The sequence below is a fragment of the Lampetra fluviatilis genome, chromosome 6 (assembly GCF_964198595.1).
Source record: "Lampetra fluviatilis chromosome 6, kcLamFluv1.1, whole genome shotgun sequence".
Taxonomy (NCBI): domain Eukaryota; kingdom Metazoa; phylum Chordata; class Hyperoartia; order Petromyzontiformes; family Petromyzontidae; genus Lampetra; species Lampetra fluviatilis.
This window is the reverse complement of record NC_136280.1, coordinates 11,136,162-11,154,267: the sequence shown is the minus strand read 5'-3', so window position 1 is coordinate 11,154,267 and position 18,106 is coordinate 11,136,162. Positions and strand designations below refer to the sequence as shown.

The following is an 18,106-nucleotide window of genomic DNA, read 5'->3' as shown; positions in this document are numbered from 1 at the left end:
CTTTCGCTCTATAAAAGCCGCGAAGAAGAAAACATTGCGTGGTGTGTTCGACGAAATGGCAGACGCTTACGAGCCACCGGATGATGCTCATCGCCGGTTTGTGCAACGACAACGTGCACCCGAGGAGTGTCCGGTGGCGTATAGGGGCGCGGTACTCGAGCTGGCAATGGCCGCATACCCGGAGATGGAGCCTGACCTGTTGGAACCTCTCATCCTGGGGAAGATGCTGGAGTTGTCCCGGGATCTCGGCATTCCCATGCCGGTGTGCGGTCACGAGAAGCTCACATCCCAGGCTGCGGCTAAGTGTCTGGACGCCCAGTTCAACCTGCGCCGGTAGAAGCAAGTTACGGCGTGGACGGGTGGGCCCATTGTCGAAGGGGGAGCCGTGGGTTGGGACCCCAAGAAGGCAGTTTATGTGCCGGACGACAGGAGCCCGCAGGAGCTGTCGGCTGCCGCTGCTCCGTGGCCGGGGCCGCGGGCTGCGCCGCCGACACGGCCGCGTCGGGACGGGGCGCCCGCAGCAAGGCGCAACAACATCGACTGTTTCCGCTGCGGGCGTAAGGGCCATTATGCCAGGGACTGCTGGGCCCGCGTCCCGGGTCCGCCCCAGCAGGAGGCCTCGACAGCGGCCGCTCCAAGAAAGGATTCGCCAGCACAGGCAAGTCGGTGCGTACCAGACACCCGGCAAGGCTTGACACCTCACTCATCACCGTTGTCATGCGATCCGGGTGTTGTTAATAATGGAAGGCCATTGACTGCGCCTTGTCGTTCGGTAACGCAGTGGCGTAAGTTGGCTCGGCGGGTCGTCGCGGCCGCTACCGGTTCGTCCACCGTACCTGGGTCGATACAAGGGGTGGACGTACGGATTTTGGTAGATTCCGGAGCGTCCGCGACCATTATTTCGGATGTAATATTCCATCTCTTGAACATCCCACCAGAGGCCGTGAGTCCGGCTTACGCTTCCTGCGTCGCCGCGAACGGGGGTAGCATGGGCATTGTGGGCCAGGTGTACGCTACAATCGCTATCGGGGGAGTGTCGGCCTCGGGAATTGTGTTAATTTCTAGGTCTCTTGCGGTTCCTTGTTTATTAGGGACCGATTTTCTGGCCAAAATGCCCATTCTAATTAGAATTAATGAGAACTGCATTCAATTACCGGAAGGCCGTAAAATTGCGTTTTTGCCGTCGTCCTGGGGGCGACCTGCTCCTGTCACCCAGGTGCAGGCGTTGTCCGAAGTGTCTGTTGATATTCCACCTGGCTCACAGATTCTCATTCCTTTGCGTTATCGGAAGCCTGTACCTGGTCGTCAAGGAGCGATTGGGATTTTGTTGTCGCCGTCCGCCACCATCACGGGTGGATCGGCGCTGGTTGGGGCACAAACTATTGTTCGGCCAGACCAGCAGCCATTTTTGCAGGTGCTTAACGCGAGTGCCGAAAGCGTGTGCGTGCCGGCGGGTACCGTTGTGGCACATGCCACTACTGCGTTTACAGCTCATGATGATCTGTCCGGCCGGGGGTTTGTTGGAGGTGTTTCGGGCCCCGGAGCTGTAGATGACCGCTGGATTGCTGAATTGTGTGGGGAGAATTCAGCTCTTTCCGGGGAACAACGTTGTGCGATTCGTAAATTATTATCAAGCTATTCTGATGTGTTTAGCTCCGATGATTTGGACTTAGGACGCACCTCGTTGCTTTACCATCATATTGACACAGGGGACGCTGCCCCTATTCGGTTGAACTCGCATCGGATGAATCCGGCTGAGCGAGAGCATGTTCGAGGGGCAGTGGATGACATGTTGGCTGCGGACATAATATCTCCGTCTAACAGCCCATGGGGCGCACCTGTTGTTTTGGTCAAGAATAAAGATGGCAAATTGCGATTTTGTGTAGACTTTCGTAAATTAAATAAAGTGTTGGTGGCAGATGCGTATCCCCTGCCGCGTATGGACGACTCTCTCGATGCGTTGTCGGGGGCGAAGTTCTTTTCAACGCTAGATCTCTCTTCGGGCTTCTGGCAGCTTCCCCTTGACGAGTCCTCGCGAGAAAAGACTGCCTTCCGTACGCCGCAGGGGTTATTCCAATTTAACTGTCTTCCAATGGGGCTGAATGCGGCCCCTGCCACTTTTCAGAGGTTGATGGAGTTGGTATTAACGGGTTGCAGTGGGAGACATGTCTTATATATTTGGACGATATTATCGTTTTCAGCCGCACATTTGACGAGCATTTATCGCGGTTGGAGGCCGTGTTCATCAGGATGCGTTCTGCTAATTTGAAATTTAAGCCTAAGAAATGTCACCTACTGCAACACTCCGTGCGTTATTTGGGGCACATCGTCAGTGCGGACGGGGTGGCCACAGATCCGGACAAAACTGCGTGCGTCCGTGACTGGCCAACTCCTGCCACGGTGGGGGGTGTGCGTCGGTTTTTGGGGTTCGCCTCATATTATCGGAGGTTTGTTCCAAATTTTGCTACGATCGCGAGGCCTTTGCATCTCCTGACGGGTAAAGGACACAAATTTGCTTGGGGACCGCCAGAGGAGGCGGCGTTTCGAGGCCTACGCGATCTATTGGCTACGGCACCGACGTTGGATTATCCGGATTTTGCACATCCCTTCATTCTGGATACGGACGCGAGTGACACGGGCATTGGGGCGGTGTTATCTCAGTCCAAAGGTGGTGTGGAACGCGTGGTGGCGTATGGTAGCCGGGTTTTGTCTCCCGCTGAAACCCGCTACTTCGTCACTCGCAAGGAACTTTTGACTATTGTTTTTTTTCTCCGCCAATTTCGACCGTATCTGTACGGTCGTTCGTTTATTGTTCGCACGGATCATGCGGCCTTGCAGTATGCTCTTAAAATGGACCAACCATCCGGCCAGCTGGCGCGGTGGTTGGACACGCTGCAAGAATTTTCCTTCCAAATTCACCATCGGAAGGGAGTGCGTCACGCTAATGCGGACGCACTTTCCAGGCTGCCGCAGCGATCCCCTTGCGCGTGTGCGTCAGGGACGCATAGGTGTGGCCCGATTCAGCACCCCCCTCCGCCTGTCGCGCTGGCAGTCGAAGTGCCGTAAGCTCCGCTTGAGACGGGGCCGGCTGATGGGGGACCGGCTGATGGCATTCTACATCTCCCGAGGTCTGTGTGGATTCGGGAACAAATGTTGGATGATTCTTTGGTAACGTTACGTAAGCGGCCTGTGAAGGGGAGTGGGAGACTCTGTGCGGGAGGCGTGCCGGAAACCGCTCTCCATGATGGCTTGCTGATGTGGAGGGAAGGGATGCAGGAACGCTGGCGTCTTGTTGTACCGGCATCATTGCGGTACGAATTGATTAGGACTCTGCATTGTGACACGCTTTTACATCTGGGGGTGCAGAAGACGCTATTGACACTGCAGCGAGACTACTATTGGCACGGCATGACGACGGATGTCGTCGGGCACGTTCGCGCGTGTCCCGATTGTGCCCACCGTAAGCCACCTAAATATCCATATGTGCCGCCGATACAATCTATTCAGGTGTCTCGAGTTAATGAGTTGGTGGCGTTAGATATTTTGGGACCCTTTCCGCCATCTGCTAGGGGAAATAAATATTTGCTGGTAGGGGTGGAGTACCTCTCCCGCTGGCCGATGGCCTGGCCTTTGCCTGACCAGTCAGCGGCGTCTATCACAGACGCCTTTCTATTTGGGTATGTTATGGACAAAGGGGCGCCAGAGAGGCTCCTTACAGACCAAGGCCGGAATTTTTCCTCTAAATTGTTGGGGGAGGTGTGTGCGGCTCTGGGTACAAAAAAAATACGGACATCTCCCTACCACCCACAAACGGATGGTATGGTGGAACGGCTTAATCGGACCCTGTCCGCCATGTTGTGCCATACGGTTAGTGAAAAACAATCGGATTGGGATTTGCATATCCCTGGGGTGCTTTCAGCGTACCGGATGACGCCGCATGAGGCTACAGGATATTCGCCGTTTTTTCTAATGTACGGTCGTGAAAACGTACCGCCGATTAATGAACAGTTGGGAACTGGAGCGAGGGGACCTGTCAAGCCTCTTCCTGATTATATTCAGGACACCGTTCGCCGAGTCACTGAGGCGCGGCTAGGGGCTCGCATGGCTACGGCCAAAGCCCAGGCTCGGAACGAGCGGTGTGCGCGACGTTCAAAAGGGGAATGCCCCTGGAAAACGGGGGACCTGGCCTGGCTCCATTGTCCACAGGTGCGGCCAGGTACCTCTCCTAAGTTACATAAGCCATGGCAAGGGCCGGTTCGCCTCATCGAGGTTCCCAACCCACAGTCGGCGCGTGTTCGGTTTGGTTCTCGGCGTTGGTTCGTCCATACATCTCGGTTGAAACCATACGTGGCCCCTCGACCGGATGCGTCATCTCCTGAGGTTGCCTTGCCGGGGTCTGTTGCGGCCGACTCGCCCTTGCCTGTGCCTGCTGACTTTGCTAGAGCGCCTGTCGTGCCTTTCACAGACGAGCCGGCCGTGACGCGGCAGGGGAAAGAAGACTCAGCTCGGGGTGCGCCTACCACGGCTGCGGAACCTTTGAGGCCCGCAGCCCTTCCAACCCCGCCGCGGACACGATTGCGGGATGCCTCTGATGCTGCGCCTTCGAGAATAGGGGACCGGGACGTTGCCAGGCCTCCAATAGCGACAGACGAACTTCAGCCTGTCGCTCTTAAAACCCTGCCACGTTCCCGCTCGGCGGGAGGGCCACCGACCGTCCGGGACGGCCCGGCGACCCGCACCCGCTCGAAATCCCTCACATTTCGTTAATTATTGTGTTGTGTTCTTGTTCTTTCGGTATATTATGGTGTGTTCTGTGTCCTTTTTCGTATTCGGTCGTGTTCGCTCGCATTGCTTATTGGAGTTGTGTTCAGCCGAGGTCGGCTGGATTTTCTCTACGGGGGAGGGTGGTGTAATGCGGGCGTAAACGACCTCCCGGAAGTGACGTCATGGGGGGAGGAGTTACGTCACGTGGGGGAGAGGGTAGAGGTCTATAAGGGGGGTAACCGGAAGCAGTCGGGAGTGATCGGAGACTGGGAAAGTGTGAGGCCACGCAGGGCGAAGGGTGAGAGAGAGAGTGGCAAGATCGCCACACACCCGGGCCACGAGGATCGGCACCGTCGGCCAACGGTGACCGACCCCCGGGCAGCAGGAGCAGCGAGGAGGCTGCAGAGAGCAGCGGGTCTGCAAGGGAGGAGTTGGGCAGCAGGGGTCTGCACGACGAGACAGCAGCGGGTCTGCTAGGAGAAAGTTGGGCTACGTGAGCGACAGCAGCCTGGGGCTGCAGAGCAGAGAGTATATAGGGGAGTGCCGTGAGGGAAAAGAGATCGAACCCAAATAAAGGACACAGGACAGAGAGAAGCGTCCGAGTCGTTTATTACACCTGCATAATGCATGGGCATAATATGACTTTGAAAACCCCCCGCCCACCTCCCACGCATTTCACAATTAGCACTATTCGCATTCCTGCATTTCCCATAAATATGCTAAATTCCTCTTCAAATGCAAATTCTTTTGTCAAGGCTCTCTTCCTCCTCCCTCACAGCTTAAATATACACGCCAAGCCTAAGACGTGTCATTTAGACTCTGTCTTATCAACAGACATGTTCTTCACCTGAGGACGGCTGCTTGCGTTGTGGCCGAAACGTCGTGAGAATTATTTTATTATGTTTTATTTTTATTATTTTATTACTTCCCTTCTACGTGACTTTACCGAAAGAACCAAGAAGATGGTACATGTGAGTTTTAATTTCCGTGCAAAAATCAAAGACCTTAGAAATATACACAGCCCAGAACTGTTTGTGTCACCTATAATCTATGCTAAGAAATGTTCATGAATACATATTTTAACGTATCACCTATATTCTATGCCAAGGAATAATGAACAAAGGACATGAAACTGAATGTGTTATTCATTTAAGAAGGTTGTAAAAACCACAAGCCTTCTAATGTATGGAAGCTTTACACGTCTGTGTCGATTTTTATTGCAGTGAGGTATAACACATAATAGCCACAGTGTGCCTTTTATTACATGTAAATAACGGCTGCATAATTTTATTATCAAGTCAACTTTATTCTGCATTCATCAATGCAAGAATAAACATGTTTCACTGTATGGCATTTATTACAACCTATAAATACACTACTGCCATAACTTTCTGGCTATTTCAAAAGAATCCCTCCAAGATTCCAGTATTATAGTATGTATTCTAGGTTATATTATGTATGAAATTCTCGTATGTATGTTGATGGTATTGTTGTGGAAAGCAAGGTCAAAGTAAATAGTTAATTATGAAAAATGCTTCTTATGCCACCACATATCACCATTACCTCTTTCACATAGATCCTGTAGTTACTGCAAAAAATTAATGTGACCTTGCGTGTCCACTTTTACAGAACCTCACTCTCTGGCTATCGGTCTTCCCTTTGGTTGCTGACCTCTGGATGACATTGATGCCTGTGTCAGTTACCTGCTCTCCCTTGTCCTGCATAATATAATCTATGATATAGTCTATGTGTTGTTCTAAAATCGAAAGTTACATCCTCTACAGTTGCATGTATATTACAAGGCATATACCACATTTCTCAGTTGAAAATGACAGATTTTGATATATTAGTATTTCACTATCTTTATGATAATTATAAATGCCTTTGGTGAATGCAAGACAATGTGGGGAACGAAATACACCCTTGCCATATTCTGTTTTTCACCTAAACCCAATAGTTGTCCATCAGGCCGCACACATGTCTAATAATCCACATTATTAAGTGGTCTGCTTATCTCCCCAAGAATTCCAAAACATTGAAGTTCTCACAGCCCCATTTTCCCCAAACACATGCTTCCTTAAAGCTAGCAAATAATCATGAGGCTCATTGGGATATTATGACACTCTTCTGTATCATCTGCCTGATTATGAAAATATAATTGGTGCTACTATTTCTGGCTATAATGCTCAGATTGTAGTATCTGCCTTTTACCATAGTCAGCACAATGATGGGAGATGTCAATGCAAAGGTCGACAAGAGACGAGAGGGCGGTTGGCAAATTTGACATTGGACAGAGGAATGAGAGAGGAAAACATCGACTAGACTGAGAGCCGGCAAACACGTGAGGATATTGAACAACTTAAAAAAAGCCTAGAAAGTGAACATGTAGGAGCCCAAATGGAGAATTTAAAATTAAATTAACTTTATTCCCATAAATAAACCTCAGAATGTCAAGCACGTCTCTGTCCTCAGTATATTGAACAGAGGAAATTTACACCGGCTGATTTTTTTGCATGCAATCATTGGTGACCAGGCTGAGACCATCAACTCACCACACTTGAGAACCAAGTTTAATCACAGGGTGGGCTTCCAGGATTCAGACCCAAGATATCAGCAGTGCTAGCTCAGCACTATTACCCATAAGCCTTCTGGCCCCCCTCTCTCTTTTTTAAGTCTGTTAAATAAAGATATACATTTCTTATTGTTCCTGTTTGTCTTATCATTTAAAATTTCCTCTTTCTGAATCTGCCAAGAAAAAGTCATTTTCTGAGCCATAGTTGTTTAATTGCTTGCCTTTGCGCTATCACCATGAGCCTACATTATCTTTAGCTATTCTTCAGTAGCTACCAAAAGCATCGTTTGATAAAAAGTTCCATCAGTCTTATGTCTACATTTAAATAATTGTTTTAACCAGATGAAAACTTAAGAAAACCACATAGAGTCTCATTTGCCAAAGTGACCTAAATCACCAAAAAAAAAGCAAAACAAATTAAATGAAGTACAGCAATGAAGCAAATATAAATAAGAGAAAAAAAATCAAAAACATATCAATTTTAAATACAGTAGTGCATTGCCTGCAGCATAAGTAACTTGGGTCGATTGTTTTTGACTGATAATAGTGCAATTGCAATAACGTCACAGAAACATTAAACAGATAAAGGGTGACTATTGTATTAATATGTTAACAGACAATGATACATGTACAATTCAATTGCATGCAAAATTATCATAAATAATTTACTGCAGCTTGAACATCCACCACATTTCCATCATTTTCACTGTTGGACCAATCACCCCAATCAGTCTCATCTCCAGCCAAGAATATCCTACCCACAGTGTTTAGGGTTCTGATATATTTTATTTGAGGTATAAACCGGCCCCTAGTGCTTATCTGGAATTGTTGTCATTGTAAATCTTCATCTTTGAAGTGGTGAAGTTAAGATCAAATATTGTCACATCACAATAGTTAAACTGCCTCATCAATGGAATTATCTGCTTATGCTTTGGCAGAATTTTTTGTATTTTAAAATTCGTATTCCCAATGAAATTCGCAACACCTGCTTGAAGACATCTATTAGCCTGCGTTACGAAAGGATACATCACTATATCTTGGGAATATATCCACGTTGCTTCACCAACCCCATAAATCACTACACTATACCATTTAAGCTGGGTTTAACACGTAGGCTTTCGTGACCAATATCATCTATAATACAGGTTTACTGATGATGCTGATGATGCCAACTGATGATGTCAGTTGTAATTACTGGCGAAACGTCATACTCATTATATATGTTGTGGATTTACTCTCCAACACACCAATGTCCTGTACTAGTAACCGATTGGCATGTTCTGTTTACGTGACAAACCTTACTAATTGGCTGTGTCAGGTAGTAGTGGGTTTAACGACACATTGAAATTGATTCGATCTAATCCAAGAATTTTTTTTTATTATGGACCATTTAAGCCCATTATCCAGCATATTTATATATAACCTTCTTTTGGTAAATGTTTTGAAAAACTGTTGCACTCTTCTTGCTCAGGGCTATCCCGGTATTCCTTAATCATCTTACTTCGAGTGATATTACAGATACACAACAGTGATTCCTCAGCTGGAGAAATAGTGAACTAACCAACTGTCTACACCTGCAGTCGTACCTGGGGATAATGCACAGATTTTGTGCCATCATGGGATATTTAATCAGAATTCATGTCATGAAGTTGTATTTGGTGGATGGTAAAGTAATGAGCAGCAGCTCATCCTCTCCAAGTGTTGGTGGATGCCCCTAGCTTAGTGGCTTACTGGTGGCCCATCTGCCTTTGCAAATTCTACCACTCATGCTCAGGAACTTTGTGGCCGCCCTGAGCATTTGGGGTCCCACAACCCCTACATCAGACATTCAGATAGCCCTTACTCATGATGTTGATATGTAAGAAATAGGACGTTAGGTTTGACACTACCTAACAACGTCATGTAAAATCAAAAGCAAATTTTTTTTAACCCATTGTATATGATTGTGATTTTCGATGATCCAATCACGAAATGGAAAAATCAAACCCTGATCAATCTATTGGGATTATATTTGTCTGTCGCGTGTTTATATATCAGTATATGGTGTGGGTGCATTTTACTTAATAAAAAAATAAGACTTATAATTAAGTGCAAATGTTCCCTGGATTAATTATTAGACAGGAGAGCACACTTAACATTTTACTTCTGGGAAAAATAATTATTAACACATTTATATTATAACAACAACAAAAATAATCAATTCTGATTCAGAAATTGATCCTGTACTACTAGTAAATTTGTTACATGACGATGCAATCAACTCAAATGAAGTAACATTTTAGGTCATGTATTACAAACTTTAATCACTGGCAAAACATGATGTGGCAAACAAGGCAACAGCCTTCACCAGAAAGTTGCATCTGTAGTTCAAAGTTCAGATTAGACTTTCAATATACAAAAGTGCAATTCGGCGCGAATAGCATGACCCATAAAAAATATTCTGAGAGTAAGAAAGACAGGTAAGAAAGACAGGAAGCCAAATGTAGCGGTACTTAATTTATATTTACTGATAGTTACCGTATTCTCTGGATTATAATATGCTCCGGAAAGTAGGATGCATTCCAAACTTGTGTTCGGTGCCAATACAGGTATGCAAATCTGGTAACAGACACATACCGGAATACAAGATGCAACCCCATCGTTTGTCTTTAAAAAATACAGGGACGGGGTGGGGGAATAAGTGCATCTTATAATCTGGAGAGTATGCTACTTCTTTACCATTTTACTTTGGTAGTCTATGAAGAAGAAACAAATAAAACAGCACGACCACTGCAACGTAAACACTCATTTGGAGAGGCGCGTTTGTCACTCACCTGAACGAAGGTTCTCCCAGGCTGCTGTGCAACGACGATGGTGCCGTGGCGAACGCGTGCGATCGCTGGGTTCCTCACGGTCACGTGATCCTTCACAAGGAATGTCACGTCAACCAGCCAATCAGATCCCAGCATCGATGTGACCTGGCCAACGTCGTTGGAGGCAATGAAGTGGGTCCACACTTTGAGGGTTGCGTGCTGTGATTGCAGGGTGCAGCCCCGAGCCTTCCCATCTTCGTCTTCAGCCATGTAACCAGTCCCTTGCGGCCTGCCAAACACAGTGGTTTTTGAAGGAACACACGATTAACAATTTTTGTTTGAATATTTAAATGGAAAATTTTAAAGAATTATGGCGGTTCATTTGGCTGCCTTGTTTATATATATATAATTATATTTGAATTCCACCCTCTCCCCCAACACACCCCTCAAAAAAGGGCAATTAATGTGCAGAGTTCTATGTTACAATCTGCACCAACCATCCAAATCCTAGCAGAAAACAACGAGATAATGAAAGTATATTTCTCCGAATGTCTCAATTAATCAAAAAAACGACTTCCATTATAAATTGCATATTATTTGTTTCATTATTACATCCAATGCAACGTAACTACATATGAATGCTCTTTCACATCCAAGTTTTTAGAAACAACTGGAAACGTTACATATGTTTTGATAATATCATGTTATTGGTCCATGGAGATGTTTTTTTTGCAAGTTCAATTGTTGCCTGATAATCTGCAATGTATAACACACCACGGAATTACATGATAAAATATATTTCAGTGAGAAATTACCTATGATAACAAAGTACCTCCTTAAAATGTGTAAATATGATGAATTATAAATGACAAAAAATACGGCATTATATATTATAAGACAAACCAAACATAAACAATTCAGAAACATGTAGACCAAAATATTCATTTATTCGCAATTTAGGACATTCAAGGCTTTTCAATGCCATACTGTGAATGCTGTCGTTGATTTGAGGCAGTGGAGAGGATTTGTGTTGCTCTACCCAGGAAATATCACTTCTATCCAACCAACCAAGGACACTTCATGTGTTTTCATGAGAACCATAAAACTCCTACATTCATAGCTATGAAAATGACCACACAGCATACACATGCAATGCTCACACCTAAAAAGGTGTGTGGTAACATTGGTAACTGAAATAAAGGAAAAATATGCGTTATGAAAGGAAAATGTAACTTTATGCTGTGCAACATCTCGCATGAGTTAGAATTCACACGCACCTCGTGTAGCAACTTCCATTTCACCTATTTAATATTTCCAAATACTGCCTTTCCTATGCCAGTATTTCTCTAATGTCTTGCCTTCTGTTCATTTAATGCAGCTCCATTCATCATTTGCAAATCCTTTATAGCTACAAAAAACTTGATTTAATCTTCTTTGCGTTAACCATTTTGTTTTATATTTACTTTCAAACCTGGCACATCCACCGCTGTCTCAAACACAGATGTTATATACCGTTCCCATTGTGTCTCTTTGGATCTGATTAACCTGGATCTGATTCATGTACACAATTCTTTGGCACGTATCATGACGGGTACTGCAAGATCCGACCATGTCTGCTCAGTGTTCGCCAAGTTGCCTTGCCTTCCAGTTGCTGAACGAAGACATTAAGGTCGCGCTCCATCGGCCGCTTTCAGATTCACTTATGCGGCCATCTGGAACGCTCAACATTCCGATATTAGGAAGCCACTGGAGTGATGCACTTTCCAATCATCTCGATTGAAAAATTCCTGTCCTCCTTCTCCCCTTTTATGTTAGTAATCTTCCATCTTTTCTTTCCCCGACCCTCCCCCCACCACTCCCATTGAAACGTTTATTTCTTTGCTAGAGGCCCCACACCTAAGGTGGGGCAATGGGCCCAATCTTACCCCCTTCACAAAATCCTGGCACGCCGATCTCGGGCTTTTCTTCCTGGAATTTCTGCCCCCCCCCCTCCCTTATTGTTTTGTGATCAGCACTCCGTACTGGGCTAGCGTTGAGTTGAAATAAAAACAGTAAAAATATATAGATTGAAAACTAATTATTTTAGAACTGCTATTTGTGTTTAGTTTGTTGTCCTTACCCCGCACCTCTGATGAGCATCCTTGGCTACGTACTGTGTGAAAAAAGTTCAACATACTTACACTCTTTTTCTGTATCAGCAAGGTTGCAAGATCTGAGTCTGATTCCGCAGCCATGTATCGTCTAGGCTTTTTTTTACATCTCCTGCACTCATAATGTATTCATCAGCATCTCATATGGGTCCTAATCTGGTGATGCCTGTGTCATTCTGTGTCACATTCAACTGGAAACCGGGAATCAAAGATAACTTGACGATTCTTACTGAAAAAATCGAGCTGTCGAGTTCCATTACAATTTCATTGTCCATTGTCTGCAGACTGAGTTCAACTTGTCACACCTCCATGCCTACATCTCATCCTAATATTAATAGCAGGCAGAAACTTGGCAACCACTTTGCAATTGTATTCCTAAACACAGTCCCTGCACCTGTTTAATGCTATCCATCATGTCACCTCCTTTATCAAATTGTGTAATAATTATCCATCATAATCTTAGGTGAATTCCTCATCTCATTCGATCTGTTTTTGGCAGACCTCTCAAATATTTAAGTCATACCATTTAAACTCACCATTTTAGCATCAAGATATGAATGAAGGCATTTGTTGGAGGGACACAACTGAAAAACACATCGGAGTATGTATACCTTGGGCAATTTCTGAATATGGGATAGAATAAAAATTATGAGTTATTATGGTGAGCAAGAGCAGATTGGAATGCTTTTTGAAAAAAATAGATTTTTTTTCCATAAGTGGCCACATAAGAACATATCTCAATAAAAGAGTTTCCATTCAGTGCATATTACCTGTTACGATATAAGAATAAAAAACATAGACAATAGCAATACCCCATTTCCTCAATTGGCCCAAAATCCAGTCCCATATCGACCACATGATTTCCTTCTCCATATTTAAGGTTTTCTATGGACTTGTACATGCCTACCCTTCCCCTCTCACTTCTCTCAACTCCCCATCGAGCATTTTCTGCTGCAGAAACCAAGGCTTTCTGTTGAAGCCTCAAGTCAACATTCGGTTGAGTTGGGGGGAGGGGTCACTCCTGCCTGCGACCTCACCTCCCGCCTCGAAAACTCCCTCCCATCGGCCGCTCGCACTGCCAACTCCTTGCCGGGCTGGTGTTAAAAGTCCAGGCTCAACACCTTTTGTTGTACAATGTTAATTTATTCGTACAATGTCTGGAGATGTGGTACGTGTGTAGATGCTCTAAAAATCAAAATGGTACCGTATTGTATATCATAAAGCACGAGTGGTATAGCAATGTGCAGTAGTGACTCATTTCCAAGTGTTTTTTTATGGCTAGCCATTGAACACAGACGGTCACCGCATCGCGGCCCTTTTGGATGCGTTTCTGTGGTCCCCTGGAACGCTGTTCCTTCTGATATTAGGAAGCAACTGGAACTATACACTTTTAAATCTATATTCAAAACTAATTTCTTTAAACATGCTTTTTTAATTAGTTTGTTGTCCTTCCCCCGTACCTCCGATTAGCACGGTTAGCTACGTACTGTTTGAAAGAAGTTCAACATATATACATAATGGATTTCTACCGGCATAATGGTGGCTTATTTGCCTTTGGTAGCACCGCACAAGGCCTCCCACAATATTTTGCAGTGTGTTCTCAGGTGGTAATGTGCATTGTTCAGCACGATGTGCAATATTTAACTCCGCGTGCTTGAGCTTCTTAAAAAAACTGAAATTGAAGCTCCCAAGCACGTGGAGTTTAATACCAAACATTGTGCCGAACATCACGCGGTACAACCATGAAACACATAGGGGAGGCTTACCGCAAAAACCGACATCCTTCACAGTAGTCTGACTCATGAAGTCACGCATCTCACACTGATTAGGATCATTTGTGTAGGAATTTTGGAGACAAATAAGGGTGCATTTTAATTAAGTTTTAAACCATCCACTCATTTATATTTTATCCACCTAACTCGTGTAGTCGATTCAAATGTACTTTTGAAATGGGTCATTCACTTATTATAACCTTGGTACATTGCTAATGGCGAAGCATAAAATGTCAATGTATTAAAATGTTCTTTTGCAAATATATTTAAGTCCATGAGAGGTAGAATAACTAAAGGCAGTGCGAACTTGAAGTGAACACTTGCAAAGGTGGTGTTTACATTATGATGGTCATTGCAATGGCGAGCAGTATCTGATTATGGTGGTTACATAATGATGGGAATAGTATTTCATCATTAAGGTAATGATAATAATATGCCAATTAATCTCATAGATGTCTCACCGGAGGGAATAATAAGCATGTTTTTCTTGTATCGCAATCGCTTTGGAGGTCAGTGCTCCATTATTTTGCCAATACAATCCTCACGTGGCTCACGTGGATGGGTGTGCTTACAAATTTGCATTCCATCCCAACATATGGACCACTAAATTAGGCCCTACTTAAATAGGTTTCAGCTTCAATAGCCTGGGAATGCATCCAGATTGTTTTCCTTTTGTAATACGGTATTGTGATCAAAGAGTAAGTGCTTCAAAATATAGCTTGATGCCTATTTACACAGTTGTTTGTGCATCTATGTATGTACTTTCCAGTCCCTTTTTAATCTACTGCTGGATGAAACCATCCCTCATGCCTGGTCAGTGTATGGAGGATATTTAAATATGCTTGACCACTCCAATGAGTGAGGGTTGGTAAAGGGGACGCCCATGACCAATTTAGATAGCACTCGCATAAACTACCGTGCCATTGCTCCATTATTTGTAAATTGTATGGTGCCATACTTCCATTTATGTGCATGATCTTCCAGACATCTCTGGCTAACATTTCATATGGCCTATTACTGATATTTAATGAAAGCCCATACACCAATCAAACTATTAATATATTGCAAAAATAAAGTATTTTAAGTGTAACAAATAAACTAAGAGTCCATAAACTGTTCTCAACAAATGATATACAGTGAAACTACCACATGTGGCGATGGGTGAAGATGGTTCTGATGAATGATGAAGAAGATGACGTGTGATTGAAAATAATAGTTCTCCAACATGCTTTCCGGTTGTGCCACGTGTTGTTTGGTATGAGTTTCGACGTTTTGATCCCCGTGCTGTGAGCTTCTTCAGGAACGAAAGACTTTGTATTGATTGTACCACGGAGAGCTATGCACCACACAAGCAAAAACCTATGCAATAGTGGGATAATTAAAGTGATTAAATAAGATGATAACGATGACGAATGTGACGATATGTGATGTTAAAATAATTCTTATTGTTGAAAACAGTCATATATAAGAGGCGCTTTCGAAATAATGTAAAATACCCTTTTTAACACGTATTTTCTCAATTGTGATGAGGTTCCATCACATCATCACCAACAAGAGGCATTCTATTATGATTGAAAGGTCGTTGAAAATACAAACTAGTGGCAAGAGAATAAAACTTACACTTATGAAAATTAAAAATTTTCATTTAATTCTGATGGTGTTTTTCATCACTTTGTAGATAGCCATTGTGGCAATTCAAAGTGTGTATTTTATGAAGCAAATTTATGTTAACTTTATCCATATAATGCATTAAACTAGTTATGCATTCATGCATTACAATGTAAAAACAACCAGAATTTGGCAAAATGGTGTGTTCTATTTCACTAAACAGTAATGAGTAACACATTATATGTGTAATGACATCGCGGACGTTACTGTGTAATGCCGGCCCTAGATGGCACGGCGTGCGATGTTCACACATCGCGGACACCCCTATATGTGGGTGTAGTACTGGCCCTGGAGGGGCTTGGTGAGCGCTGATGGATAGCGCTGAGTGGCACCACGCTCGGCGTGCAGTGCCGACCCCTACAGGATGGGGTTTAAGAGTGTCAACCATAGAATTGGGTTACTATATGGCGTGGCACTCTGGTTGACCCCGGAGGACACGTGACTGGTAAAGTCTACACAGGGGCCCCCAAGTGAGGGCTAATGGTGGTCACGTGTGGGGAAAGAACCTGCTAGAAGATTCGAGAAGGTGGTCGTGGCTAAGGGCGGAGCCAGCCACGACCAGTGAGGATATAAGCCGGTTCAGCGTTGCTGTTGTCATCCTGAAGAATCTACGTTTGACGACCGAGAACAGTCACTAACACGTGGACCTGGACCCAAGCTGGGGCCCTGTCCGTTGTAGCTACTCCCAGTGTAATTATTGTCGTTAGCCTGGTGATCCGCCACCATAGGTTTTCATCTGGTAAAGGGGCAGTTACCCCTTTGTGTTGGTATCAATAAATGTGTTGCCTCCAAAGTGTGCGTCTGCGACTCAGTTGAATTCACTACATGTAACATTCCAAGCGCTCTACTCCATAATTTCCACATGGCGGTCAAGTTGTGCTATAATCTGCGCTTTGTAATGCTGGGCTTCTCACCTTCACCAACCTGCACCCGACCAGCGTGGTAAAGTATGGTCAGACAACCCTCAAGTACATACACAACGTGGGGAGGCATTAATCCAGCAGTGAATTGACAAAGGGCTGTAAATATAAATTTTAATATACATTTGTAACTATGTGTACACAATAACTGTATGCACCTTCAGTGGAAGAACACAAATGTCACATTGGCATTGAGGGAGGATAACTTTACATTGGAAGATGCAGTCATTGGTATTAATGACCATCTCGTGATTCTTTGAATCGAATATGATTCCGAGTAGAATCGTGGGGAGGACCGAGCTGCACAAAGCTCAGTGTGCCACACTAGCCAGGTGGCACAGAGCATGAGCGGCCTGCAATTTGGGATGTTGTACATTTTAATCCTGGTCGAGGGTTAACTCAGCCCATGGTCACTCTGGAGTTGATAAAATGAGCACCACTTTGTAGAGAAATCAACAGTAGTAGTACTATGGATAGATTCCCAACAGCCATAGGAATGTGGAATTTTAACCACTTTCTCGGGCTGCATGAAAGAGAATAGCACTACCTTAATGCCCAATTGAGAAGGGAATTTTATTTTTTACTTGGACCCACGGGGCCTGATAGCCCCAGCTAAACGACCACTGAAAATATGGCCAAATTCTAGTGTGTAAAATGATGATCAATTCCATATCTATTTGCATGTGGAATTCAGACAGAAAAGAAGAGCTTATTGGGGTCTGGCCATTGAAATTAATGAGGATTCTACTCGGCAATTCTCAAGGTCTCAAGGATTCCTCATTTGTTGCAATGGTGAATTCTACATCTGTATTCAAATGGAATTCTATTACGTGATTTATTCTATGTTCAAGTGAATGGAACTTTTAAGGTGGAAATTGCTCATAGATGAATCGCTATTTCTGCAGGAATCATCCATGGTGGAATCGTGGTAAACGATACAATTCCTGCAGGAATTTCCTAGCACTAATGGCCTTCAAAAATAACCCATTTGAAATGTTTTTATTTTTTTCACTAATACATTCTGGCATGGTTGCAAAAAAAACCAAAGTGCAATGCCGCGAATACAGGTTGTCACTTTGGGTTACATAATTGGCACACATAAGTGGCAACTCCCCATGGCAAGGACACTTGCTTACATACAATATAGAAACACAATTGAATTATGTGCATTTAAATTTAAGGAGCTTTTTTGTTAACCTGTAAAAGAGTATCTTTAATAAAAACAGCATTTACACAGGTAAGACAAAACAAAGGTGAAGAAATATGAAGCGATGTCATGATAGGAAATTCTATTTCATGGATGTATAATTTTGTGATAATTACAAGAGTAAATGTTGTATTGTACATTGACAGTTTCTCCTATTTTTTAGCCACCCACTCCACTCTAGATTGAAAACCCATTTTCTTTAGAACTGCTTTTCGCGTTTAGTTTGTTGTCCTTCGCACACACTTTTGATTAGCATGTTTG

The 18,106-nt window shown here is 44.2% G+C and overlaps 1 protein-coding gene across 2 annotated transcripts in view; it reads right to left on the bottom strand.

Annotated features, from left to right (window-relative positions):
• LOC144933144 (transmembrane protein 132D-like) overlaps window positions 1-18,106 on the bottom strand; it is a 453,645-nt gene that overhangs the window by 67,092 nt on the left and 368,447 nt on the right. For both annotated transcript variants that reach the window (XM_078857732.1, XM_078857733.1), the window contains one exon: window positions 10,150-10,417. In XM_078857732.1, coding sequence (XP_078713858.1) covers window positions 10,150-10,417 — 268 coding nt within the window. The remainder of the gene's footprint in view (window positions 1-10,149; window positions 10,418-18,106) is intronic.